The sequence below is a fragment of the Equus quagga genome, chromosome 15, assembly GCF_021613505.1.
Source record: "Equus quagga isolate Etosha38 chromosome 15, UCLA_HA_Equagga_1.0, whole genome shotgun sequence".
NCBI classification, from domain to species: Eukaryota; Metazoa; Chordata; class Mammalia; order Perissodactyla; family Equidae; genus Equus; species Equus quagga.
In genome coordinates this window covers 65,582,927-65,608,899 of record NC_060281.1, presented here as the reverse complement: position 1 = coordinate 65,608,899, position 25,973 = coordinate 65,582,927, and the positions used below count along the sequence as shown (strand labels likewise).

Below are 25,973 nucleotides of genomic sequence, written 5' to 3'. Positions count from 1 at the left end.
GAAAAGATAAGGTTATAGTTTTTCTTGGACGTACAGGAGAAAGGAATTCAGTTATATTGCTATGATAAAAAGTATCTAAAACAAAAATACAGAATAAATGGCATTGTATAAAATAACAAATTTTATTTCTATAAAATATTTTATACTAACTGTACACATGCACACACCCACACAGTACTTAACCACACATGGAGTAATTTCTTTTTAATAAATCTACCACATACTGTTATATTACAATTTACAGTATATTTCTTGAAGACACAATGGGGAAAGCTTTGTCATTCATTTATAAACCTTCCATAAATTACAAAAGAAAGGCAGTTTGAAAAGTATGTATAAAGAGTAAAAACAATTTACAAGTGGACAAGAATTACAAAATAGTAACCATCAAATACATCTGCCAGCAACTTTGTAAATCTTTTGTTCAAGTGCCAATGATGAAGATTGGTGTGGAATCATTTTGGATAGACTTAAATTTAGGATGTTTTGGGTGTGGCTTATGCATTATGTGGATTACTTTACATGTGTCCTGTTCACTGCTGTGTTTATGTTTGGCATTTTGACAAATAATGTAACATAAATCCATATGCCAAAAAATGTAACACTAAAAGCAATGAATAGTAGCTTTCTGGCAGGTTGGAGGAGTGGTACTTTACCAAAGGAAGTTACTTTCTCTCCCCTCTTTTGAATGATTTGAGTAAGTAAACATTTTCTGTGTGTTGCCTGGCTTGCTTTGAAAGACGAAAAACCAGTATCTTAAAATGCACAGCCTGTAAAACTTGATTTCAAACCCCTGTGTCTGTGAGGATGAGAGCACTGAATGCACAACACATACAAAGTGTACACTGCGGTTTTTATTTCAACAGTACAAATCATTGTGCATTTATAAGGCAGAACATCAAGGCGATTAAACTAGGAATTTCAAGACCAGAGTTAAAGTGAGAGTTATGTATCATGAGGCAAGCATTTTGAAAAGGGAGAGAGGTCGAAATCATTCCTTTAAGGGCAGATGACAAATGCACAAAGACTGGAATCACAGGGAGGGAGTGAGCTACCAAGAGCTACTGGCCCCCTGTGTGTTCATGAGATACCCTCACCTCCCGTCAGACCTCGGGCAATAAGAGCAGATTGGCACGGAGGCTGGGAGAGAGAGTAACAGCCGCTCTTTGTCCTGGCGGTTGGTTTAAAGTGGATGGTAGTGCAAAGAGCATTTCTCTACTGGTGTCAGGGGAGAAGATTGGTTTTTTTAGGAAGTACTTGAGTCATGAAAGCCCTAGTTTGGAATTAAAGAAAATTACATAGATTTGGAAATTGTCCAGAAGCACATGAATCATTTCACTGCACCCAGCTTTTTCAGCAGTTTCTTGCCTCTGGAAAGCAGCCCCTTTTTCTTTTTCGAGGACATTTCCCTGCCTCTCCCAGGACTACCAGTACCCATAGATGACGTAGGTGACCCCGAATGGAGATGGACTGTGGGGGATGGCGCTCTCCTTGCTGTACCTGAACCCTCAGGAGGAACCTAGTAGGTACATTGTGACAGTTTATTGAGTGCGTGAGCGCCAACAACATCAATCCACTCGGTAACATCCTATTGCCCCGTCTCCCACCAGGAAAGGGAAAGTAGGAGTTCAATTCTTTCAAGTTTTAAAGTATGCCATGAGAAGCAAACACCCTTGCCCACAGCTTATCTAAGACAGAGGGTCTAGCCATCAATGTTTGGTTTTCAGTGTCTTTGTCTTCAGGGGAGGGGGCGGCCATTGCTTTGGCAAAACAAAACTAGTGAATAATTTGCCTTGTAAATCAAGACCAAAAGTAGGGAAAAAAAGTTATTTTAAATTAGGTTGATAGTAAAATTGGCCGAGTACCCATCAGTAATCTTAAAAGCAAAAGTTCTTAAAGGAAATTTTGTTGTATTTGAAAACTCCTTGGGTCTATAAAATCCTGATACTGTTGAGTGCATTCGTGGGTTGATATACTATAGGGACATTGGAGATGGCACACCGGTTGAAAGAAAAAAAACTAAAATGAACCTTAATTACAATCAAAGAAAGCTTAAAGGCCCTTATCATGTGCTTTCATAATTTCCAAGTAATTGAAGAAGAATTTTACTCAGTATAGCACATGGTAGTATTTCAGTACCAGTGCTTAGTCAACAGTGCTTCACAGGAGCAGCACTGTATTCCAAGATGGCGCATGGCAAATCTGCCTCGCTCATGTTGGATACGTGCCTAAGATTAGAAAATCTCATCTCTTCTCTCGCTCCCTTACCTCACCAGAGCAAACTCTTCCTAATACGAGTGTTCATTATTCAGCAGGCAAATGATATAAGCCAAGGGGCTTCAAGCTTGCTTGGATTTAAAATCAAGGTCTAATTCTAATGAAAACACCTAGTAAAGCATCCCAAAGTACCCCTGAAGATACCATCTATTCCATCTGATGCAATCATTTGAGCTGCATGTTTCATGAAACTTAGTATTGCATTGGTATACCAACAAATCAGTCTTTCACCAAACGTGTGTGTTCAGAACACTTATTTGTGCTTTGAGGAGAAGTGTAAGCTCTCTCCTAAGATAGAGGTACAGTTACTTAAGGAAAACACGCCTAGTACTCAAGCCAGCGTGTGGAGTATTCATAGCCAACATCACCTCGTGTTCATGACTTATCGGCTTGATCTTGAGTAATGTTTTCTTAAAGTAAAATTTCCGATAGTAAACATATTTGTTAGCTTGTGCTTTTTCCAAGAGTGGCTAACAATGCAATATGCAGCTTTCAGTGGGAGTAGACATTGGAACACTCTCCATGTAAACAAACGATTAGCCTGTGAAGAAATATGTTCCAAATGTTGGCCTTCCAAATAGTCTTAATGTCACTAGTAGGAAACGATTACGAAAGATGATCTATTTCACTACAAATTCAGTTGCTTTACAACTGAGACTTTAGGTCCAATGACTTTTTGAGACATATTTCTTGTTTTTTTCCTTTTTTTTTCACCCCACAGTGAAGCCTTAAATCTACCGCATTAGTCCGTCTAAGGTAGTTAAGTTGGTATCTTTATAGGTATCTTCAGTTGCTCACTTACGTGAAGGCTACATTGCCTGATTAAGGTGTGAAATGAACACTCTTCTTCTGTTTCCAAGCAGATGAGCAAAGAAATAAAAATATATATATAAAAATATAATATATAAAAACTCGCAGTGATGAAATAAAATAAAAATGAGACACTAAACATGAATGTAATCTAATAGTTAAATATGCTTGAGAAGCTCTTTGATCTTTGGTAAGAGGACTAAAATCCTGACAGGGCAAATGAGCATTATTGCCCACCAAATCTGAGGACTGGCCATCCCCTTTCACTCTTAATCAAGCAGGAATGTGCATCTATAATGTCGGATGGGAAGTTCCTTTGTGATGAAAGGTAGATTGGTTAGAATTGGGAGGGTCATTTTTTGTGGATAAATAAACTTAAGATTTAGAATTCAGAATTTTTAGGCACAACCCCCATGGAAGGGCAGAGAAAAAAATCAGGGTATATGCTGTTCGGCCCAAGATATAAAAATATCAATGCAAAAACTGAATTAGACCATCTATGGCAGAGTGGGACAGAAGTTAAGAACAATGAACATGTCTGCTTACCCTTTTTGCTTTTGAGCGCATCGGCGTGTCTTGTGAGTAGTGGGACGGTGCGTCAGAAAGATAGACTTCTACATCATCAGGCACTTCTTCCAGGAAGTTTGAAGGTACAAGGCCTTTCTGCCCATTAAGCTCCCCCTAAAAACACAGGGATGAGCCAGAAGAACGATTTACTCTGTCTTTCCAAAAACTCACTTCTTGCTTTAGCTGAAGGAATGTAGCTCAGAGCAGAGATGCATGGTGAGTTTTCTCTGGTTCCAAAGTGGTAGAACTCAAAGGGACTCTAATGTGTCCAAACTACCTCCATCACAGAATGACACTGGAGACATGTTTCAAGGGCAAGGCCCCGGCCCCTCTCCTGAGGACTTGATTGGGCTTGTCTGGGGCTGAGATGAAGAATCTGTGTTTTGGCCAAGGGGCCTAGGTGATTCTTGGGATCAGGCATGTTTAGGAACCTCCTTGGGATCATCTCAGTTAGTGTTTTCCAACCCTGGTTGGCCTCAGAATCCCTAGGGAACTTGTAAAAGCCCATTACTCAGGCACATCAACCCAGACTGATCCAACCTATCTTGAGCAGGGGGGCGGTGATCTAATGTGATCTAGTATGCAGGCAAGATTGGCAAGATTGAGAGGACCTGTCTTTTTAACCTTATATTTTTCATCTTTCCTATGCATGACTACATTCTCATTATAAAAATTCAAACAAAATGGGGAAAATGGAAGTGTCTGTTGACAGCTCCTCAGAGATTACTGGTTGAGGTTGGTTTATGTCCTTCCAGACCTTTCTGCTCATATATATATCCATGCATGTACATAGTTAAGGTCACCATCCATAGGTCCAACTGCTCACTGGATATCTGCACTGAGTGGGTCACAGCCCACCAAGTCACTTCTCCCCACCCCAATGCTAACTGCACCACAAGTGCCCAAAGCCAAGTCCAAACTTGGCTGGCCCCAGACCACATGGGAGTCTGTTTCTCTGTTCACAAGGTCTAGGAAGTGACAATATGAAAGCAGCCGCCCATGACATCAAAATTAAAAACTGCATCCAAGGATACAATCAAGGCTGAAAAGGAAACCTATGGAATGGGAGAAAATATTTGTAAGTCACATATCTAACAAGGGGTTAATATCCAGAATATATTAAGAACTCCTAAAACTCAACAAAAAAAAATGCAATTAAAAAATGGGCAAAGGACTTGAATAGATATTTCTCCAAATAAGACATAGGAATGGCTAACAAGCATGTGAAAAGATGCTCGACATTACTAAACGTTAGGAAAGTGTAAACCAAAACCATGAGATACCACCTCACATCCGTTAGGTTGGTTGCTATAAAATTAAAAAAATAAATTTTTAAACAAAATAGTGTTAGTGAAGATATGGAGAAATTGGAATCCTTGTGCACTGCTGGTGGGAATGTAAAATAGTGTAGCCACTATGGGAAAAACAGTGGCAGTTCCTCAAAGAATTAGAATTATATGATCCAGCAATTCCTCTTCTGGGGATATACCCAAAAGAATTGAAAGCAGAGTCTCAAAGAGATATCTGCACACCCATGTTCACAGCAGCGTTATTCACAATAGCCAAGAGGTGGAAGCAACCCATGTATCCATTGATGGATGAATGGATACACAAAATGTGGTCTATACACACAATGGAGTATTGTTTGGTCTTAAAAGGGGGCCTGACATAGGCTACAACATGGATGAACCTTGAGAACATGATGCTCAGTTAAAAAAGCCAGTCATCCACACATATGTGGAAGTTAAACATGTAGACAAAGAGAACAGATTAGTGGATACCGGGGGAAAAGGGGGGGGGGGGGGGGGGGGGCGGGCACAAAGGGTGAAGTGGTGCACCTACAACACAACTGACAAACAATAATGTACAACTGAAATTTCACACGGTTGTAAACTATCATAATCTTAATAAAAAGTTAAAAAAACCAGTCATAAGAAGACACATGCTGTATGATTCCATTTACATGAGGTACTTAGAGTGGTCAGATTCATAGAGACAGAAAGTATAAGGGTGGGTGCCAGGGGCTTGGGGGAAGGGGTAATGGGTAAATAGTGTTCAATGGGGGCAGAGTTTCAGTTTTGCAAGATGAAAAGATTCTGGAGATGGATGGTGGTGATGGCTGCACGACAGTGTGAATGTACTTAACGCCACTGAACTGTTCACTTAAAAATGACTAAGACGGCAAATTCTGTGTTATATGTATTTTACCACAATTAAAACTAAAAATTAACTGAAAAGAGGCAGCCCTAGGGACCTCCTGCCTTCCTGTACAATAGTCCCTCCTACGTCCAGTGCACACACGCCCCTCACCCCACCCCGGCCTTGGAGACTCCGCTCTGAGCACCTGCTGCTCTAATTCTTCTTTCTCAGGCTCCAACAATTGGCTTAGTTTTCTCTGTTGGTGTTACTGAGAGACCTTTTCTAGGACATCGTTGCATGTGTCCCCTGGTGATTTCTTCCACATCAAGGGTTGCAAATAACATCTATGCACAAAGACATTCGAATTTCTATCCAGTCCAGACCTCTCTCAGTAAGTCCAAAGCAGCCCGATTTTTCCTCCAGCATCAGAAAACACTATTTCTCTGGGTGAGCACCAGATGGAGTCATTGGCTTGTGTTTGGGGACTATGTTCTGTGAAAATGCACAGCTTTGCGTACAAATCCCCATCGGCACCATGTTCCCATTGCAAGAGGCCTGTGCCAGCATGCACACAGTCTTGCACATGCAGGCTTACAGGCTGCCCCTGGTCTGGGCAGTGAATGGAAGCGCCGGCACTATTTATTGTTTTCCCTCTGGCCTTCTGCACACAGTTCCATTAAAGCATAATCTCAAAGTGCACCTGACACCACTGTTGCCTCCACTGCTGCGGCTGCTACATCAGATGAGGTCACGAGAATCTTCCAGAAATCTACAGCACCTTGCCTTTGGCATGAACCCCATTCCATCTTGGAGAGGCTCAGGTGTCCTGTTCATACCCCTCAAGCTCAATATTTTCTAAACTGTATTTTCACTCAACTGTGTTCTTATCCCTTCTTTCACAAGGATACCCACCCATCACCAAGGCAGAACCTGGGGATCCTCTCAACAACACCTTCACCCTCACTAATCCAAGCTCTGGAGAATGTAGATGCTCCCTTTGTCATCCTTCTTCTGTGACCATCTCAGCTCAGGAGTGTGTCCCTCACCTGTCCCCTGCCCTCCTGGGATTCCCGTCTCCCTTCAACAGTCCACTTTCAAAACCTTTGGCAGAATGACTTTCTCTAAAAGACAGCTTGATCTTGACATTCCCCCGCTCGTAGACCCTTTACAATCTGTTCTAGAAAGAAAGATCTAGAAAGAAATAAGGGACAAAGTATGAATAACCCCACTAAAAACTGTATATACTCTTAATAATCAGAAACTGTACAGAGAAGAGAGCCCCGGAATTCCCCGTGTGCCTGAGGTGATAAAATCTGTTTGACTCAAAGGAAACCTACCACACTAGGACTTGGTAGTTTCTTAGCTATTCTGATATGAGAGGTGGGTGATGGTGGGGACACTGATGCAACATGCCCATTCCCCACCCCCCGCTGCAAGGGGTGTCCACATGGCAGGCATGCCAGCCACTTCCTTCGTGGCCCTCTGGGCATCTGGCCAGGGAGAGGCAGCCACTCACAGGAGGTGACCCAGCTGGAGAAATGCTGAGATGACCCCCCACCAACATTCCTTCCCTCTTCAGGGAATATCGGGAGATGTATTCCACGAGAGAGGCAAAGGCAGGCTGGCACCGGGGGTGGCCTGAGCAGGGACTGCCTCGCCCAAAGGCTGGATTCTGGATTCCATGTTGCTGACAGCCATCAGCTCAAGAGAGAGGTCAGGAAGGAATCCTAAACTCTTTTGATTTTAATTCATTAATTAGTTAATTTTGCTTATTTGTATTTCTTCCTTTTCCTAAATGAAAAATGTGTTTTATCACCTATGCAGTAAATAATCCAGAAATTGGTAAATGTTTGGATTGCAGAAATTTTTAAATGTAAGAATGTGAATACCTTCACTTTGTTTACAGCTTATATACATCAAAAAGACCCCTAGTGGAAAAGAAGGAACTGTGGAAATTAATGAAAGAAACCTTAAGTAAATTAGAGTCAGGAAGGCCTGTAGGGGGAGCTCTCACACCCTATCACACATCATCAATTACACCAAACAGGAAAAGACAGACAGTTGCATCTTCTATAGGAGGCAGAATTTACTACTGAAGGAAGATTTTCCTCCTCACCCACCAAGAGGAGAAGAGAAACACCGCCGTTCAGCCAATGAGAAGTCATTGCCGCTCTGAACCGTTACTCTCCCCCAATGAACTTTCCTTTCTAACAGCCTCCTCCTCTCCCCGCTTTCCTCTATAAAAGGAGCTCCCCTCCTTTGTTTTCTGGATTTGCCTATGGTTTACCATAGCATGCACATCAAGAATTGCAATTCTTTTGGCTACTCCTGAATAAATTTGTTTTGAGGCTTTCGAAGTCAGCAGAACGATGAAGTTCACAGCACCATATTATATGTAACTCAGTGAAGCGAGGCAAGCAAATTAGGCAAAACTTTCAGCAAGCCGTATAAAGTTCATACCTAATCTTAGGGGAAAGAACAGACAAGCAAAAAAAAAAAAAAAGTGAAATGATGCTTCCTGATGTTTCAAAAACTTACATAATAAAATCCATCTTCATCAATTTCACCAAAAACGGTAATAATATCTCCCGTGCAAAATGTAAGTTCAGCCTATAAAGATAGAATATAAAGTTAATTGTATCTTCCTGTACAAAGTAGTTGTTTTTTAAAAAATTTATTCATGATTTCTCATGTTCTTTCTTTCTTTTATTATTTTGGTTCTATTAACTTACTCTTTCAATGAAATAAGGAAGAAAGGTACAAAGCTAATAAATGTCTCTGTTCATAGCTTCTTAGAAAGTGACTACACCCCGAAACAAGGCCAACCTAAAGGAAAAGTGGTGTGGAGCTTTGATTCTCTGCCAGAATTCAAGATCATCACCATGTTATACTGCAAGTCCATCTTTCAGATTAGATTGTTAATCTTAAAAACCTGGAACATTAGGGAAATGTTCTCTCCAGTGAAAGGACCGTTATATAAATATTCTTTCACTGAGTGTAAAAAATCTTTACTCAATTATTAACTAAATTTCCATTTATTAAGTATCCACTATATGCCAGGCACCAACCTAAAGACAGGCACATAGAAGATAGTATAGGATGCAAAAAAAAAATATGCATTTTTATCTCTAAACATGAAAATGAGGGAAGAAAGTTCATATCTAAGAACCATCAGGCATCATATGTAAATCAAGCCTGTCCAGAAATCTTTGAATAACTAAGATTTGAATCTGAACCATGAGCTGGTGACTTAAATACTGGCTAGTGGATTCAGATACATCTAGTCATCTAAGAAAGTAGCTCCATAGAATGAAAACCAGCTCTTTCATTTCTGAAGGCAGATCCTTTCCAGTTTTCGTAATGTGCCAAGGACACCAAGACGTACCAGGCTGTGTGTACAGAGAACAACCCTCTCTCTCCTTTGCCTTGAATGTGGGGGTGGGGCTTAATGCTTTGTCTTTGTTCATTGACCACATGTGGTGGGCTTCTGTTTCTCCTTCAGGATGACCCAATTGGGCCATCACCCCTAGACGTGGATCCCAAACTGCTCTTCCAGGGGCAGTACAGGGAAACCTGGGCCACAAGGATGAGGATTTGTCAGTAGCCCTCGTGCCACTGAGCATGTCAATGAGGCTCACTACTTCTCTTCTGCCCACCTAGTGTTCTGTTGGCCTTTTACAGGGTTGGGAACTCTTTTGTGGACGGTTCCAGAGAAGGCTACAGTCAAGGGGTTAAGCATGGCGTTCACCAGCAGCCCTGCAGGTAAAGGTACCAGGTGTGGCTTCATGCCAGTAGTGAGAAGGCATTTGGCTTGTACCTCAACGTCAATGTTAGGCGAGCTTTCTCTCGGGTCGTAGTCATACAGGGCCACCATTCTTCGGGTCGACACTGAGTGCTGCCTGCCACTTCTTCTGTTTCTCTCTGTTTAAATCACAAGGAGAAGAAGAAAGCCATTGTGAAATTATTTCAAAGTGAACCGTGACCCCTCTTCCTGGTCCCCATGGCTGTGGAGCCAGGTTGCACTTGGCCAGTGGGACGGGGACGACCACCCTCCTCAAGGGTCTCATGTTTATGGGCATTAGCGATGGCAAATGCTTCAACTTTGAAGTCAGTCACCTTGGGCTTCCTACTCTTATATTTTAGCTTTAGGACAGTCCCCCTTATAGTAGCAAGAACACTGTCCTTTCTCCAGTGTGTCTATTAAACCAGGGAGACTTAGAAGAAGCAGAGAATTCTCTGGAATAGTAAATCTAAACGATTTGGGACAGCACTGGGCAGATGTGGCTTGGGGAGGCCAAGTGGGGCCAGTTGGAGGCTGTGGCCATAGCTCTGAGGAAGCCCCACAAAGACTTTCAAAAATGCTTGTCTGTGTAATTCTCTATAGAGCAGAGGCATGGCCGTGCGTCTGTAAGGGCTACCTTCTCTCCCATCTCAGGGGCTTCTTACACAGCCTCCCCACTGTCCTTTCCCTGTACTTCTAACAGCTGTCACTGAAAAGATGCCACTTCTGGAGAATGCTCTTGGGACATCCCCTCCTGTCGCCTGGCCATGTTCTGCCATGGACGGTGACCTGGGCCTTATCCCAACATCCTCAAGAGCCAAAGAAGGGGGTGCAGAGAGAATTCCTCTAGTCACTGTCTGAGTGTAAGAGCTCCACGCAGACAGCAGATGTGAGACTGAAACAGAGCTTCAGTGCACAGACACGTGCCGCGTCACAACGTTTCGGTCAACAGTGGACCACATTAAATGACGGTGGCTCCATAAAGTTAGTACCAGAGGGCCTAGGTGGCTGGTAGGCTGTACCATCCAGATTTGTGTAAGCGCACTGTATGATGTTTGCACAAGGACAAATTTGCCTAATGGCGCATCTCTCAGAACGTGTCCTAGTCTTTAAGTGGCACATGACTGTAGAGAATTATTCCAGAGGTTAATCCCAGTGCTTCTAAGGATTTCTAATTTCACCAGTACTGTTACAAATACGAATTTCTGAAGGTAGCAATAACAATACACACGTACTCTGTATTGAAGTATAACTTAGGATAACATTCAGTATAAATAAATACATAAAATTCTGTATAACTTACAAAATAACTCTAGAGTACACTTCTGTAAGTTTTGATAAACCCATATGGTCATATAACCACCACAACAATCAAGATATAGAACCCTTCCATTAACTCCCAAAATTCCTTCATGCTCCTTCGTTGTCACCTCAGCCAGGGGCAACCACTGATCTGTTCTCTCTCCCAATACTTTTGCCTTTTCCAGGATATCATTTAAATGGAATCACAGAGAATGTAGCTTTTTAAGACTGGCTTCTTTCATTTGGACAGTGTATCTGAGATCCAGTCACATTATTCCTTCTTCAGTAGTCTGTTCTCTTTTATTGGCGAGTAGTTTCCCATTGTATGCAGGCACCACAGTTATTTTGTCCATTTACCAGTCAAAAGACATTTGAGTTGTTTCCAATTATTGATGATTATTAGTGAAGCCACTGTAAACACTCACATATAGTTTTTTGTATGAGCATTAAGTTTTCATTTCTCTTGGGTAAGGATACAGGAGTGGAATTGTTGGGTTGTATTGTAAGTGCATGTTTAACTTTGTAAGAAACTGTCAAACTGTTTTGCAAAGTGGTTGAACCATTCTACACTCCCACCAGCAGCAAATGGTGGTTCCAGTCATTCCACATTCTTGCCCATGCTTGGTACAGCCAGTCTTTTGCACTATAGCCATTCTAGTGGGCATGTATTGGTTTCTCATCATGGTTTTGCTTTGTATTTCACTGATGATGTTAAGAAGTATCTTCTGTAGGCTTATTTGCCATCCACATATCTTCTTTGGTGAAGGATCTCTTCAAATCTTTCATCCACGTTTTTATTGGTTGGTTGTTTTCTTTTGAGTTTTGAAAGTTCTTTGTGTATTCTAAATACAAATCCCTTTCAGCTGAGTTACTTGCAAATATTTTCTGCCAGCCTGTGGCTTCTCTTTTCATTCTCTCAGTGGTGTCTTTCTAAGCTCAGAAGTATTTAATTTTGATGAAGTCGAACATCGTTTTTCTTTTATGTGTCACATTTTCAGTGTCATATCAAAGAAACCTTTGCCTGATCATCACAAAGTTTTCTCCTATGTTCTCTTCTAGAAGTTTTATCATCTTAGTTTTATATTCAAGACAAAGTTCAATTTTGAGTTAATTTTTTCCCCCTAAGGAAGATTCACCTCAAGCTAACATCTGCTGCCAATCCTCCTCTTTTTGTTGCTTGAGGAAGATTAGCCCTGAGCTAACATCTGTGCCAATCTTCCTCTATTTTTTTTTATATGGGACACCTCCACAGCATGGCTGTTGAGTGGAGTAGGTCTGTGCCCTGGATCCAAACCCACGAAGCCAGGCTGCTGAAGCAGAGCGCATGGAATTTTAACCACTTGGCCACAGGTCCAGGTCTGGGCACGTAAATTAATTTTTTAACAGGGTGAGCGTGTGGCTTGAGATTCATTTTTGCCATAAGAATGTTCAGCACCTATTACTGAAAAGACTTTCCCTTCTCCACTGAACTGCCTTTTCACCTTTGTGGAAAATCCCTTGGCCATCTCTGTGTGGGTCTGTTTCTGGAGTCCATTCTGTTCTGATGACCGAGGTGTCTGTCCTTTCTCTACCACCACCTTGTCTTGATTAGTTTACCTTTACAGGAAGTCTTGAAATCAGGTTACATGAGGCTACCATGTTTGGGGTTTTTTTTTGTAGAAATCGTTTTGGCAATTCTAGCTCCTTTGCCTTTTCGTGCAAACTTTAGACTTAGCTTATTGATTCCACATAAATCCCTGCACAGTCTTTGATTAGGACTGTATGGAATCTATAGGTCAGTTTGGAGAAATCTGACATCTTAACAGTATTAAGTCCACGGACATGATATCTCTATTTATTTAGGAATTCGTTGATTTCTTTCATCAGTATTTTGTAGTTTTCAGCATTCAGATCCTGCACCTATTTTGTTAGATTTAACCCTAAGTATTTCACGTCTTTGTCATGTTATTGTAAATAGTATTATTTTTTAAATTGAAATTTCAAACTTTTTATTGCTAACATATGGAAATACGATTGGTTTTGTATACATTGATCTTGCTAAACTCACTTGTTAATTCTAAGAACTGTTAAAATAGATTCTTTGGGATTTTCTAAGTAGATTTTCATGTCATCTGTGAGTAGAACAAGTTTAATTTCTCCTTTCTAATCTATATTCCGTTTCTTCCTTTCTCTCACGGTACAGCTCAGGTCAGGAGCTCTGGTGGGATGTGGGAACGGAGTGGGGAGGGCAGACAGGGCTGCCTTCCTCTCAGTCTCAGGAGGAAAGTTTTCAGTCTTTCACCATTAAGAATGACATTTCCTAGTAATAGACGGACAAGTAGATATCTCAGCTGGGTTCCCTTAACTAGTCACGTTTGGAAAAACAAGTAGAATAAACAGATACTAAATCTAATTGATAATGTAAATGAAGCTGCTGTTTTTTAGCAGACCTCTTCCAGGCTTTCTGGGTCTTTCCCCTCTTCACAATGGTCATAGTTGACTTCAGGAAAGGAGATCAAAAGTGAAAGGGAGTTGATGGTGCGAAGAGCCCAGAGATCTTCAGTCTCATAGATTCAAGGTGGGGCGAATATTCATATGAAATCTTGAGGATTAGATGTGGATTTTAACTTGAGACAATGAGTTCATTAATACCAACAAGGTTGAAACATTTTATTTGATTTTGTGTTTATCTTTATGCATATTCTTTGAACCATTGAATTTTGTCTTTGAAGTCTGATTTGGAAGTGAATATAATGTTTTGAGTATTAAAACCTTAGATATGAATGACATAAAACTGATCTTACTTTCTACAGCTATTTAGAAAAAGCAGAGGCCTTTTGTCGAGTAGATTTTCCATGCATTTGGGGAAAATTAAATATCATAAAGGTAGTGTTGCTTAAAACTCATGAAAACAGTGTTGCTGTTGGGTCATTGGAGCCTGTAGATTGGTTCTTGATAAGCGAGGGAGTTCAGTACCTACCCAGATTAAAGGGTGAACATCTTTTATGCCTTTTGGATGAGCAAAATTCACCGGAAGAATGGAAAGCACAGCATGACTCCCTCATCCCTGGAGATTTATCATAGATAGGCAATGTTCAAAGTATATTACTAATGTCTTAGTCTGTTCCGGCTGCTATAACAGAATACCACTGTCGGGGGGATTGTACACAACAGACACTGATTTGTCACAGTTCTGGAAGCTGGAAGTCCAGGATCAGGGCACCAGCAGATGCTGTGTCTGGTGGGAGCCCGCTCGCTGAGTCCTCATGTGACAGAAGGGGCGAGGGAGCTCTCTGGGGTCTCTTTTTTAAGATCAGTGATCGCATTTATAAATGCTCCGCATTCCTGACCTAATCACCTCCCGAAGGCCCCATCTTTATCACCATCACCCTGAGGATCAGGTTTCAACACATGAATTTTGGGGGGACACATATTCAGTCCAAAACAACCAGAAATCAGTTGTTTATTTTCTAGATGGGACAGACCTTTAGTAAGCAAGGCTGCACCTCATCTTCCATCAGAAGATAACCCATGTTTTCATAAATATTTAGGTACATAGTGTCCACAAAGCGTGCAGGGCTATTACAACCCTGGCTTGCAGAGTGGGTTTTGCCCAAGAAAAGCTGATGTTTACTTTTCAGATTCCTCTGTTTACAGTTAAATGGCACAGACTGGATTCTGCTCAGTGCTGCCTCCTGCTCTGGGCTGGCATTCTGTGCTATGAAACGCTGGGGAAGGCAGCCCAGCCCAGCCAGCGGGTTCAGGGGTGAGCAGGGGCCATCTCTTACCTATTTTCTCCACAGGTGTGTTCAGAGGGAGGAAGCCTTGTCTAAGAAGCTGGTCCATCATCTCCTCATCATCTGCTTGGATTTCAGAGACCATGTTACAGGGAATAAGGCCAAGCCGGGCACAGGTTTCCCCACGGTAGAATCCATCAGCATCTTTATCACCATAAACCTAGAGCCACAGGAAGAAGTCCAGACATTGTGATTGGTTGGTTCAGAAATACATCAGTTCAGTTTACAGAAGAGTCGTACACAACCAAACGCATACTTTAAGAATACCATAAATCACCTGCCTGTGTGCTGTAGATGTGTGCACGTAGCCCTCCCCAATAAATCCGCAAGTCTAAGATCAGTTTTTCCTCCACGTTTGGTCAACCCGCTGGGCTTCCCAGCATATAGGGACTGCAAGTGAGGCCATGGCTTTGCTTGGATGAGTGTGTGTGTTTGAGCCCACACGAGTTAAAGGCGTGCTTGACACCCCCACCCCATGTAGAAGTGCTACATAGATGACAAGTAGAAGTGTTTCCGTCCATAGCAAATGAGTTCCTCCCTAAGAAGACAGGGCCATGTGTTGGGTATTCTAAAAGTTAAAAATCTTGACTAACAGAGAGATTCTTAATATATTATTCTCTGGGGTAAGCGTCACCATCCTTTATAAGCCCTAACTATTTTATAGGGCAAATATAACCACTTTCAAATGTGAGTTTTCAGTGCCTGTTCATAAATTTGCAAGCTTAGGATTCAAGGCCCTCTTTTTCCTCTCCTCCTGAGCATCACACTTTTTCTCATTTTCCTACTTCAAACTCACAGGCTGCTCCTTCTACGCTGAGCAGAAGGCTGATGTGTTAGGAACTAAGGTATGGTGACCTCCAGCCTCTGGCTGGTGAGGGCTCCCTTCCCTTGCTCCTTCCTTCCTGAAATTAAGGTCTTACATATGTCAAAGTCGTCTTTCTAAATTGGTAGTCTGTAGGACCTAATAGAATCTTTAGTTTACAGGACATGTTTAAGTGTGTGTGTGTGTTTGTGCAAGTGTGCACATGTACACACAATCCTACCAGGCAGACGAGGGAAGGATATTGCTCCCATGTCACTGATGAAGCACACACTAGAGAAGTGACTTCCGTGAGGACACAGAAGTCATTAAAGGCAGAAGCGGGACTCCACGGCTGTCCCTCCACCAGCAGGCTCCTCTGACAACCTCAGGGCTTTCATGAGGTCGGCTCCTCATGTCCTAAAGGCCCCCGGTGCCCAGCTGTATTTTCACTGCACGTTGTCTCTTGGAGAAGGTCAGCTGACTTCTCTCTGACTTTGTTCCCTACTGTCAGTATCCGCAGCCCCTTAGCGAGAACCACCCCAGGTCTCAGCACAGCCCACAGCACCCCTGTCCCTCGCACCTTGATGATCTGCCCTTCCTTAAAGGGAAGCTCCTCTTCCGCAGCATCTGGATTCGGGGACATGGTGAGTGGGTCGTAGTCGAAAAGAGCCACAAAGATCCGGGCTGGCAGCTCCTCGGCACCAGGGTCAGTCTCTGACTCTTCATAGAAGTCTGGAGAGAGACGGTCTCGCCCGCCGTATTCATCTGGGAGCACATGGGGATAAAGGACAGCGTGCTGGGTGACTCCTGCCAGTGATTCCCCCATTTCACTTAGAAACTTGTGCTATGACATGAAATGTGGTTTTGAAAAATGAGGAGGATGCCTATGGCACTTTAACTTCTGTCATTTTAAAAACATTTGTGGCTTAATACGTAGGCAGAAATGGACTACCTCGACAGAGATGGATTTGAAAAGCAAATCACTATCATAAAACACAAGCAGCATGTGAATCTCACCACATCGCGTGTGAAGACCAAGAGAGATAAATGCCTTTGCCGAGCGACCTCACGCAAGAGCAAGCCTGGGCAAGAGGGACAGGTGCACGGTTCCCTGGGTCACATGGGGGATTCAGACAGCACCACCCTGGACAGGCCATTCGAGGCTGTGCACACAGAAACCCGCTACGTGTTTCCATAACAATGAGCTCAGGTACATCAGAGGCTTAAAATGCACTTGTGTGTTAGTCAAAGTTTGGCACAGGTGACAAGCTGTTCACCTCACTCTCCATGTTTCAGTGGCAACGAATGCATTCTTCATTGCCCTGAATTAGTGACTTCCTGGCAGAACTGAGTTTCAACTCTACTTACCATCCAGCTTCTAAAAATTATTCTTTTTGAAATCCTAATATATATGCATATATATTATTAGATATCCTTATATATATGATGTAGATCATTAAATAGAATATGCTGACAGATAATATTGTTCTGACCATATGAGAAGGACTCAGAACATCAGAGGGAAGAAAGAAAAACTCCAACCATCAGAAGGGAGGCGTTGGGACAAGCAGTCAGTCGACACTTTTGTTAGCAGCATGAGGAGCACAGGAAGAGGGATGAGAGGATGTCACAGGCGTGCGGAAAAGACAGGAGAGGCGGAGAAAGGACCAAGCAACTGGGCTGCTTTCACCAGCAAAAAAATGTAGTTGACAAATAAAAAGCGCTTTAGCTGCGGGAAAGTTTAATTTTTAAAATGCAGTGAACTGTTGACATTTAAATTCAGGATCTTTTTAGGATGCCTAGATAATCTAAAAATTCAGTAATTTCATTTCTGCTAGGGAACGCACCTTTTAAACAGCAGGTCTCATTCATTTCTTCACACTGGTTTTGATTGTCTCTTGTTTACAGACAATGAAAAGATGTCATAATTTTTTTCTAGATTCGAATGTTATCTAAATTAAATAGCGTGAAGCTAATGGTAAGCCACCCCATGCCCTATGAAGATCTCAGTGTGCACAGCTGTGTGATGATTTCTTATGCTTGTGGCTGATGGCAGAGAGAACCCTGAGCAGCAGCAGCAGGATGCTTGTTTCAATTCAGTCAGATGTCTTGGAGATTTGCAGAAGGAACTTAGCACCAATGTTAATGGATCTAGTGAATGCCATTTCAGCTGTGGGAAAATGTCAGTGAGGGAGAATCATGGCTACAGCTCTGGTGGGGTTTGCCCAGGGGGTTCTCAAGGCTTCTCCAGCTGAGTGGACATGTGCGATTGTGGGTCAGCTGCTAGGTCAGTTCATGGGGGGGTTGGGTGTGGTCCGCATGATCCTTGAAGACATTTTAAGTCACTGCTATAGTCTACATTGGAGCGCATGTTCTCAGTAGGTGGCTCATGCTCAGGGGGCATGATATGTGGAAAATAGTGTCTTTATATCTTTAAATCCAAAATCACACCGAGCATGACAAGGGCTCACACTATGGGAGGCATGTAGGCGTGAGACTGATAAGGCGATCTCAGGCTAGGGTCCCATCGAAGGCTCCATCCAGAGAGTACATGTTCAATGAAAACAGTGGGCAGAATTGCCCACACTGTTGCATCATCTCTTTCTGGTTTTGGGAGGAAGAAATGGAGGGTAGGGATGGGGCAGAGGTGGTTTGAGCATTCATAGTTGATTGTGTATAAATGAAAGTGTGATTATGAGGGACACCACTATATTTTCTTCCGGAAAGGGTGCATTAGACACTTCATGAAAACCAGACCTCGGAGGGAAGAGAACGGCAGCCTCCAAGGAATGTGTCCATGGAAACCTGGCTTCACCAGCGACTAGAGTGAGTGACTGGGAGGCCCTTCTCTTTCTTGGTGGCAGGCTGGACTAAAGGAAGAACTTACCTCCAGGTGTTGGTCTGACAGGAGTGGGCCTTCCTCCCCTCTGCCCTGATGTGGAAGGGTCTTGGCCCTGGGAAGGTTATTACCAGGTCACAGTTAAGTGGGCCTTTCTTGGGAAGGAGAAAGGGTCTGCATACCATGTGCCAAGTCAGGGCTCATGACTCGCCTGAGTTGGCTCCTGAGTCTGTCCGTGCTGCGAGAATAAGCACAATCTTCTACAGGTGAATATTTCCCTCACTACCCTCACTACCCAACCAAGACCAACCACCACCACTGATCCTATCCATTGTAAGTTCTACGGAGAAAAAGGGAATCATCTAATGAAACAGATTGTACAGCTTGTCATGTTCTCCTTGCACGGAAACCCGTGGAAAAGAGGTCTCTTTTCTAAAGGGCCAGGCTTTGTTTCTTTATTCATTTTAATGTTTCCTCTCTGCACACAGAGAAAACTGGCTACATCTCCTCGCTGTGTGAACTCAGTAGCCAAAGAAATCGGGGAATGGGAGAAAACAGAGACTTTCACAGTCGATCAGTGAACAGAAGCCTCTCGAATGTGGTGCTTCGTTTTTAGAAGGGGATACCCTCTGGCCTTCTCATCTGACAGATAAATAACTAAATTAAGGAATAGAGCAAAAATTACAAAGAAAGAAAGTAAACCCAATGAAATCCTCCTTCGGAGTCGCCTATCGATGCTTTGAGGCCTTCATGCTGATTATATGACCTAGAAGTTAGCAGATGTGGAGTGACATAATTTTTGTCTTTTTACATCAGGAGGGGCATTGTTTTGTCAATTTGGAAAATCCAGAGACTATTAAAAGGTGTACTTTTTTATTTAATTGTGAATGCATTGCTTATTAAAACTATATTTATGAAGTATATGGCTATAGACGTAAGTTCCTCTGAAAAAGAAAACTGACGCTTTTGGAGTACAGCAGATTTCTAAAATATTAATTACTGATATTTGCACAAAAAAAAATAAGTAAATAGGCACTAGAGGAAAACAGTCTGTTTGCACGTCACTGGTGTTCATTTCCTAGCGTCAGTGGCAGGATTCCCCTCTGTTTTGGTAGCTGCTGAGCACATTTCACTTTTGTCCTCTGAAAATATAATAGGGCCTTCTGCATGTGTATCTATATATGTGTATGAATATCTGGAGTCCTTGCTATTAATTATGCTTTTTGTGTGGTTTCTTGTGTTACTGCACGATAAGAAGTCAGGCGCAATTAAAGCAAATCTAACAGGGATTTATTTAACATTCTTTTGAGTTACATTATTAAAGAGGCTTTTTTTTAAGGTGTTAACATTACTCCCTTTCTACTAATTTAACTAGTGTCTTACTAAAATTAAGTGTGTAGCCTTTTGAATTCTTTACCTTAAGACAAACCCAAATAAAGGATTGTCAGATTCTCTGATGATGAGGGTCACTTGGCAAGACTGTGGGTGCACTGATGTTTTCCCTTTACTTCCTTGCCCAACTGTCAATTTGAATCACCTAGTTTTCAGTTCTGAAAGAAGACTTTCCTTCTCCATCCTGGGAGACTGGGGCAGGAGACCCACCAGATCTCCCCAAAGGACACCGTCGTAGTGCCCACGACATCAATTTCTCAGCTCCACCAACAACAGCAGCTCAGTTAACGAGCGATGCTTGCAGGCCTCACTCGTTACAGTTGCAATGAAAGGAAGACTCAGAGACCAGGTTCAACGGGAGAGGAGGATCAGAGTCGTGAATGCCAGCTGGCCTTGCCTCCGCCTCGTCTCTAAGGACGGTCAGTCTCCCTCAAGTCATCTGTTTCGTAAGCCAGGAGAAGCTGTTCAAGCTGTGTGCTTGCTACACAGGGAATTAGACACAGATTACGTGAAGACTCGAGAGATGCTAGATTTAGAACCTTCCACGGTAATTTAGGCTCAGTAGATGTGTAACTCTGCTAGTTCATCTGTAATAAGAGAAATCAGTGCTTTCCAACTCTGTGCATATTTGTTATTTTTCAATTAACTGAAAATACTCTTTTTAAAGGATCTTTAACATCCTATGAAATTTTTACTGATAAAAATAAAAATATTCTAAAAATTGTAAAGATCAAAAAGGACATTTTTTTCCCCTATGGTTTGGACTCTATGAGGAAGAAATGTCTGAAAGAAAGATAAAATTTTAGAGGATCTGTTTTTGCTTTAGAATGACTTTCTTTGTTTTTAATCTTTTTTTTTTTTGAGGAAGATTAGCCCTGAGCTAACTGCTGCCAATCCTCCTCTTTTTGCTGAGGAAGACTGGCCCTGAGCTAACATCCGTGCCCATCTTCCTCTACTTTTTATAGGTGGGACACCTGCCACAGCATGGCTTGCCAAGCGGTGCCATGTCCGCACCCGGGATCCGAACTGGTGAACCCCGGGCCGCCGAAGAGGAATGTGCGCACTTAACCGCTGTGCCACCAGCCCAGCTCCAATAATGACTTTCTTTATTTTTAGTGGATGTGAAAGAAGACTGAGTGTCTTTTAAACTTTAGTCATTTAAGTGCGATTAGAGCTGTGTTTCCAAGTGCCTAGACCATCCGTGAGTTGTTTTCCTCAAGCCCTTGTTGCCACATCAAGATGTTTCCTCTCATCTACTTCTATTAACAGTTCTCCTTGCTCTGGGTGTGTGTGTGTGTGTGTGTGTGTGTGTTCACATGAAGCTAGTTTATTTGTGCTGATTTCCAGCTTCCATTATCTTGTGCATAATAATATTTTTTGGAATTGTCTTTTCGGTGATTCATTCCAATAATAGAAGTCTTCCCATCTGACCTTCCCTTCCAGCCACCTTCCCCCTCTTGGTGGATTGATTTGAATGACTGAAATGACAGCTTTCAGCATGACTGGCTGAATTCCAAAAAGTAATTAAGAGAATGGAAGTGGGATGCCAGAGGATGACTCATGAATGAGGAGGCAACCAGATGGATGAGGGCAGCACACATGTCAGGGGACACATTCAGGCCTCATGGTGTTTCTTATAACTTCTAACCCCAGTCACCACAGTGTTTCCTGCAGACAGATAGCGCTCCATTACTCAGGGCTCGTGGAGACACCTGGCGTTGGGCCGGCATCCCTGCCTCTGCTGCTTCTTTGACCGTGAGCATCTCACGCAGAGAGATGACACACTGTGATCTCTTCAATGCTTACATGGTTTGGCCTCGCCAGGGAAAAAAATTTGCAGGAAGAACACTGACGTAAAAAGTCAATATGATATTTTGAGAATACTTACAAATAAGTTTTATTTACCTTGTGCTGTGTCTGTCTTCTTTTTGCCATAAATAATCAAGAGTTTTCTGTATTTAGTTAAAAATGTTACTCCTAATAATTTTTTTAAATGCTTAGATCGAGGACTAAGCAGCTGTTTGCTCTGCGGTTGAAAGAAAGAGAAAGGCGTCAAGTAGGCCCACTAACCGATGGACGGGACCATCACTGGCCGGGACCTCTGGGGGCCAGCACCGCCGTGGGAAAACCTCCGGCCCCCGTGATCCGCCCTCTCAGCAGCGCGTCCCGCCAACACCGGGTTTCCTAAAATCTGAAGACAAAACGACAGTCATGAGTCTTGCCAGCCTTGGGAAGGACAGGACTAGGCTAGCCCAATCAATTCAACTTAGAAGCAGAAGCTCTAAAGGCAACTAAACGTAGCTTTTAACTGAAAGGTTAGCTGAATAACCTGGAAGAGAAGAAAGCCGCTGGCCCCCGGCCCCTGTCTTCCATGGCAGAGTTGCTTTTCCACACACGGAGGGTGGGGTGAGACAGAGTTCATTGGGGGACATCTTTTTGTTGCTGCTACTGCTGCTGAAGCCGAATATCTTGAACCAGAGTGAGAGTGGCCTAGGTACAATTCCTCACACCTTCAACACCTCTGACCATGTATGACCCTACCTAGTCTCAGTATGGCCTGCCCTCCTCCAGAGATCCCAACAGTGGGCAAAACCCTGCGTTTCCAGATGTCCCCCTTGGATAAGTTGTCTGTGAGGTTACCGAAAGCTCAGAGACAGAATTTTCTGTGCATTATCAACTTTGAAACTCATGGCAGTGTCTTGGCCCTAACCCGAAGACGCCAGTCCCATTTCAGGGCTCACTGGAATGGTTCTCCTTGATGGGTCAGCTTACCTCTAATTTGCGCTGAAGTAAGAGTCGTATCAGAAAATCAAGGCAAAACCTCCACTGCCTGGTTAGTGATTTGAGTCAGGAAGCTCTCAGGGACACAGGGAATGAGCAATGCTTAGGGAGTTCCAGGAATTAGCTTGTCACAGGTGGGCACAGGCTGGGGCTGCCGGGGCCCGGCATCTGGAGGGCGTGGAGCACCAGCCTCTTTCGGACGTGTGTCAGACCGCATCGGCTCAGACCCAAGGCCTGGCCCACATGACATCTCACCTGTTTGCATTGAAAAGCTCAGCATGACGAGAGCAAATGTTCTGCAAGAGGATACAATATAGAGATGAATGAAGCCTTGCATGGATCCCTACTCTTGAAAACCAACTCACAGCCTGGAAGACAAGGCAGGGGGATGTGTCTGGAGCTGGTGACAGAAAATTCATTCTGAAAACTGGACACAGGGAAGAAACAGAAAAAAATACTTTGGAAATATGCAAAAATGGATCTCTCCAGTAAGTGTTCTCCGTTTTTTTTTTTTTTTCAGTTATGAATGAAGGCTAAAAAACCACAAGAAAACCAAAACCACAAGAAGAAAACCTTCAATGAGGTCGGGAGTCACAGGTAAGTCCCTAGGCTTCATTTTGAGAGAATATGTGTTGCCAAACTTCTGGCTAATTGTAGTTCAGCTAACCCTTAATTAAAACTTAGATTCAGTTGTCCTTTAATTAAAGCAGCCATACTCATTATTGATTCTGGGGGAGGGGAATCATTATTCTAAAGCAAAGTAAAGAAATCTTCAGCATGATCAAAAGATTGGGAAGCAATGAGATTCAATAAATCAAAAATGCATGGAAAACTAAAGAGAGCCAGCAGAGAGATCCCCAGGGATGGACACCAAAATGAATAGGTGGAAGAATGAGAACAGATTGGTTTGGCAAGCGGACGTGAGGAGGGACTTTACTTCACACACCAGAGGCCCCTCTGCAGCCCGGGCAGCTGGCTGTGCGTGCTGGGCGGCTGCCCGAGTGTCAGGCACATTTATGCTTTTTTGCCAGACATCCTGGAAGTCTTCGTGCCCCGCGGGCTCGTCCCAGCCATACTTCCTGGGGGTGGGTCTCTCTGGGCTCGGGGGGGCGTCATCGCTCCTGATGGCCTCCAGCTGCTCCCCAAAGTCTTCCTCGATGCTGCTCTGCCGGGTCAGCGTCCGCCGCCGGGCCAGCAGGGGCCTCGGGCTCCTCCTGCAGGGACACTGCCCAGGGCCCGGGCTGCACTTAGCAGGATTTCTGAAACTAAGCCGCAGCTCTTCTTCTTCGCTCCCACAGTCCAGCCCACTGTCTGGGCTCCTGGTGGCAAAGCGGCTGAACCGACAGCCTCTGTTTTCCAGAACAAAGTCCGCGGTCTGGGGGCCAGCCTCTGGGCCCCTGGGTTTCACAGGGAACCAGGAACCCTGCGGGGCCTCATCGTCCCTGCAGGGCCTGGCAGGCCTGGGCTCTCTGGCCAGCACAGTCCTGGCCCTGGAGGAGTACCCTAAGCCCTGTTTGTGCAAGAACTCACAGAGCTCTCCATCCTCCTCTGCTACTTCAGGGATACTGAAAAGTTTCTTACTGTGGTGGGTCTGTTGGGGAAACTCAGGCTGTTCCAAGAAAGCTCCTTCAGTGGTCCTATTTTGATAGCACTCCTGAGGGGGCAGGTGTTAGAACAGGTGCCGGGCAACAGTGTATGGTCAGACATGAAGGGGTCCAAGGGAAGGAAAGAAAATACAGACAGAATTAGTCTTAGGGGCGATGAGAAACAGAAAGCATGCTTTCTTGTGGGGGGCAAGGGCATGCTCTGGCCGGGCTCTGAAATGAGAACAGAATGGGTTAAATGGATGGTGCCGGAGCAGGTGGGAGGCAGAGCACACACAGAGAGCGGCTGGATGTCCGTCCTCAGGGCCGGGCCAGGAGACTACACCGAAGAAAGAAGAGGCAGCTAGGTGCAGGCCCGGGGAGGATGGAGGCAGGAGGCGTCACGTGGCCGAGGTGCCTGGCTCTGCAGGCAGTGCACCCGGAGCAGCAAGAGTTTGCACCCCATGCCCTCTGCCTGTGCCCTCAGAAACTCAGAGGGCGGCTGCCGTCAGATGCCGGGTGTGACTGGAGACAGCTCACAAACAGTGCCCCCAACCCGTAAGTGTCCCCACCACTGGACATGTCATCTTCTTTCTGGCACACAGCACCCTCTGAAATCCTTCCTTCCCATCTTGCTCACGTGTCACCTTTCTCCCTGGCCAAAACATCAGGTGAACCAGGGACCTTGTCACTCAGCACTGCATCCTAACTCCCGGAACGGCACCTGCTATACGGTCGTGCTCATCAGTGTCTGCAAAGGCCTGGGGGTCTGTCTGTCTCTCCTGGATCCTGGAGTTCAGGGCCTGAGGGGAGAGCCATGTCGCCACTCTCTTGGGCTCCAGGGCCTGGCCCAGAGCTGGCACACCCAGGAGGTGCCTAATATATGTTCGTGGAATGTAGGCTGTGCGTCTTCATGGCCTTGCACGAACTATTCTCTGCCAGGAATACCCCCCAGCTTGTGCTCTCCCTAAAGACATGCACTCCCACTGAACGACCCCCCACACAAGTGTCTCTCCTCTGGGAGGATGTCATGGACTCTTCAGACAAGCCATACCCTGCCTCTCCCCTGACAGCCTCCCGGGGATGCTCAGCAGGGACGGGCCTCCTGGGGACGTCACGATTTACTGCCTTGTCTGCCCCCACGGCCTGCGGGCTTCACTAGCACGTGGACCCTGGCAGGTTTACCTAATGCCATTGTCACCAGCTAACTGTCCAGAGTTACTTAAAAAGTTCCATCAGCATTTAATAGTTCCTCAAAGTTGTTTTTCAAGATGATAAATAGCTACCCACCAGCTTGAACTGGCTCAGACCAGCCCAAACCACACTGCAGGAATGACGCCTGTACAGAAGAATGGAAAAGTGTACAAAAGTAACCTTTACCTCGTTCTAAAAGTAAAACCACCACCCCAGGAGAAGCTGAAGTCTTATTAACAACATGAGATGTACGTGGAGGTGTGTATCTGAACTGCACATCTGCCAGCCCATGCCCACCTCTACGTGGAATGACAACACTTCTTTCTTGCATATTCATCCACTACCCCAAATCAAAGGCACTTGCTCCCCGAGCTCAGGGAGCCATAGCTTTGTGAAGTCATCCCCATGGTCTCCATTTTGTTTGCTGCATACTGCAAATAAAATTTCTGCTTTGTGTGACAACTACTCGTGCAGTTTGATCAACTCACCAAGGAGACGACTCACTTTGGTCCCGTAACACCATGTCTGCATGTGCTCGGAACTCACTGACAGCAGGTGAGAGGGTGAATGTGCATGCACACTGCCAGCTGACCCATCTCTCATCTGCTGACATGATACCAAGGGCATCTGTTCTAAGGAGTATTGGGGTGAAGGAGGACGGCGAAGGCCAGGAGCACAGGGGCTCACCCAGGAGCTCTCCAGGGCTAGGCCGGGACCTGCCTGAGGGAAC

At 44.2% G+C, this 25,973-nt stretch overlaps 1 protein-coding gene across 6 annotated transcripts in view; it reads right to left on the bottom strand.

Moving 5' to 3' along the window:
• Window positions 1-244: 244 nt before the first annotated feature.
• The window catches only part of RIMBP2 (RIMS binding protein 2), a 194,461-nt gene continuing 168,732 nt past the window's right edge, over window positions 245-25,973 (bottom strand). For 2 of the 6 annotated variants that reach the window (XM_046638728.1, XM_046638729.1), the window contains 7 exons: window positions 21,756-21,876; window positions 16,035-16,219; window positions 14,644-14,812; window positions 9,611-9,714; window positions 8,332-8,403; window positions 3,634-3,768; window positions 245-1,519 (listed from right to left, as the gene is read on the bottom strand). In XM_046638728.1, coding sequence (XP_046494684.1) covers window positions 1,331-1,519; window positions 3,634-3,768; window positions 8,332-8,403; window positions 9,611-9,714; window positions 14,644-14,812; window positions 16,035-16,219; window positions 21,756-21,876 — 975 coding nt within the window. In that variant the 3' untranslated portion in view covers window positions 245-1,330. Of the gene's footprint in view, window positions 1,520-3,633; window positions 3,769-8,331; window positions 8,404-9,610; window positions 9,715-14,643; window positions 14,813-16,034; window positions 16,220-21,755; window positions 21,877-23,412; window positions 24,121-25,973 lie in introns of those variants that run through there. The other 4 variants (XM_046638726.1, XM_046638727.1, XM_046638730.1 and 1 more) reach the window with 4 other exon arrangements.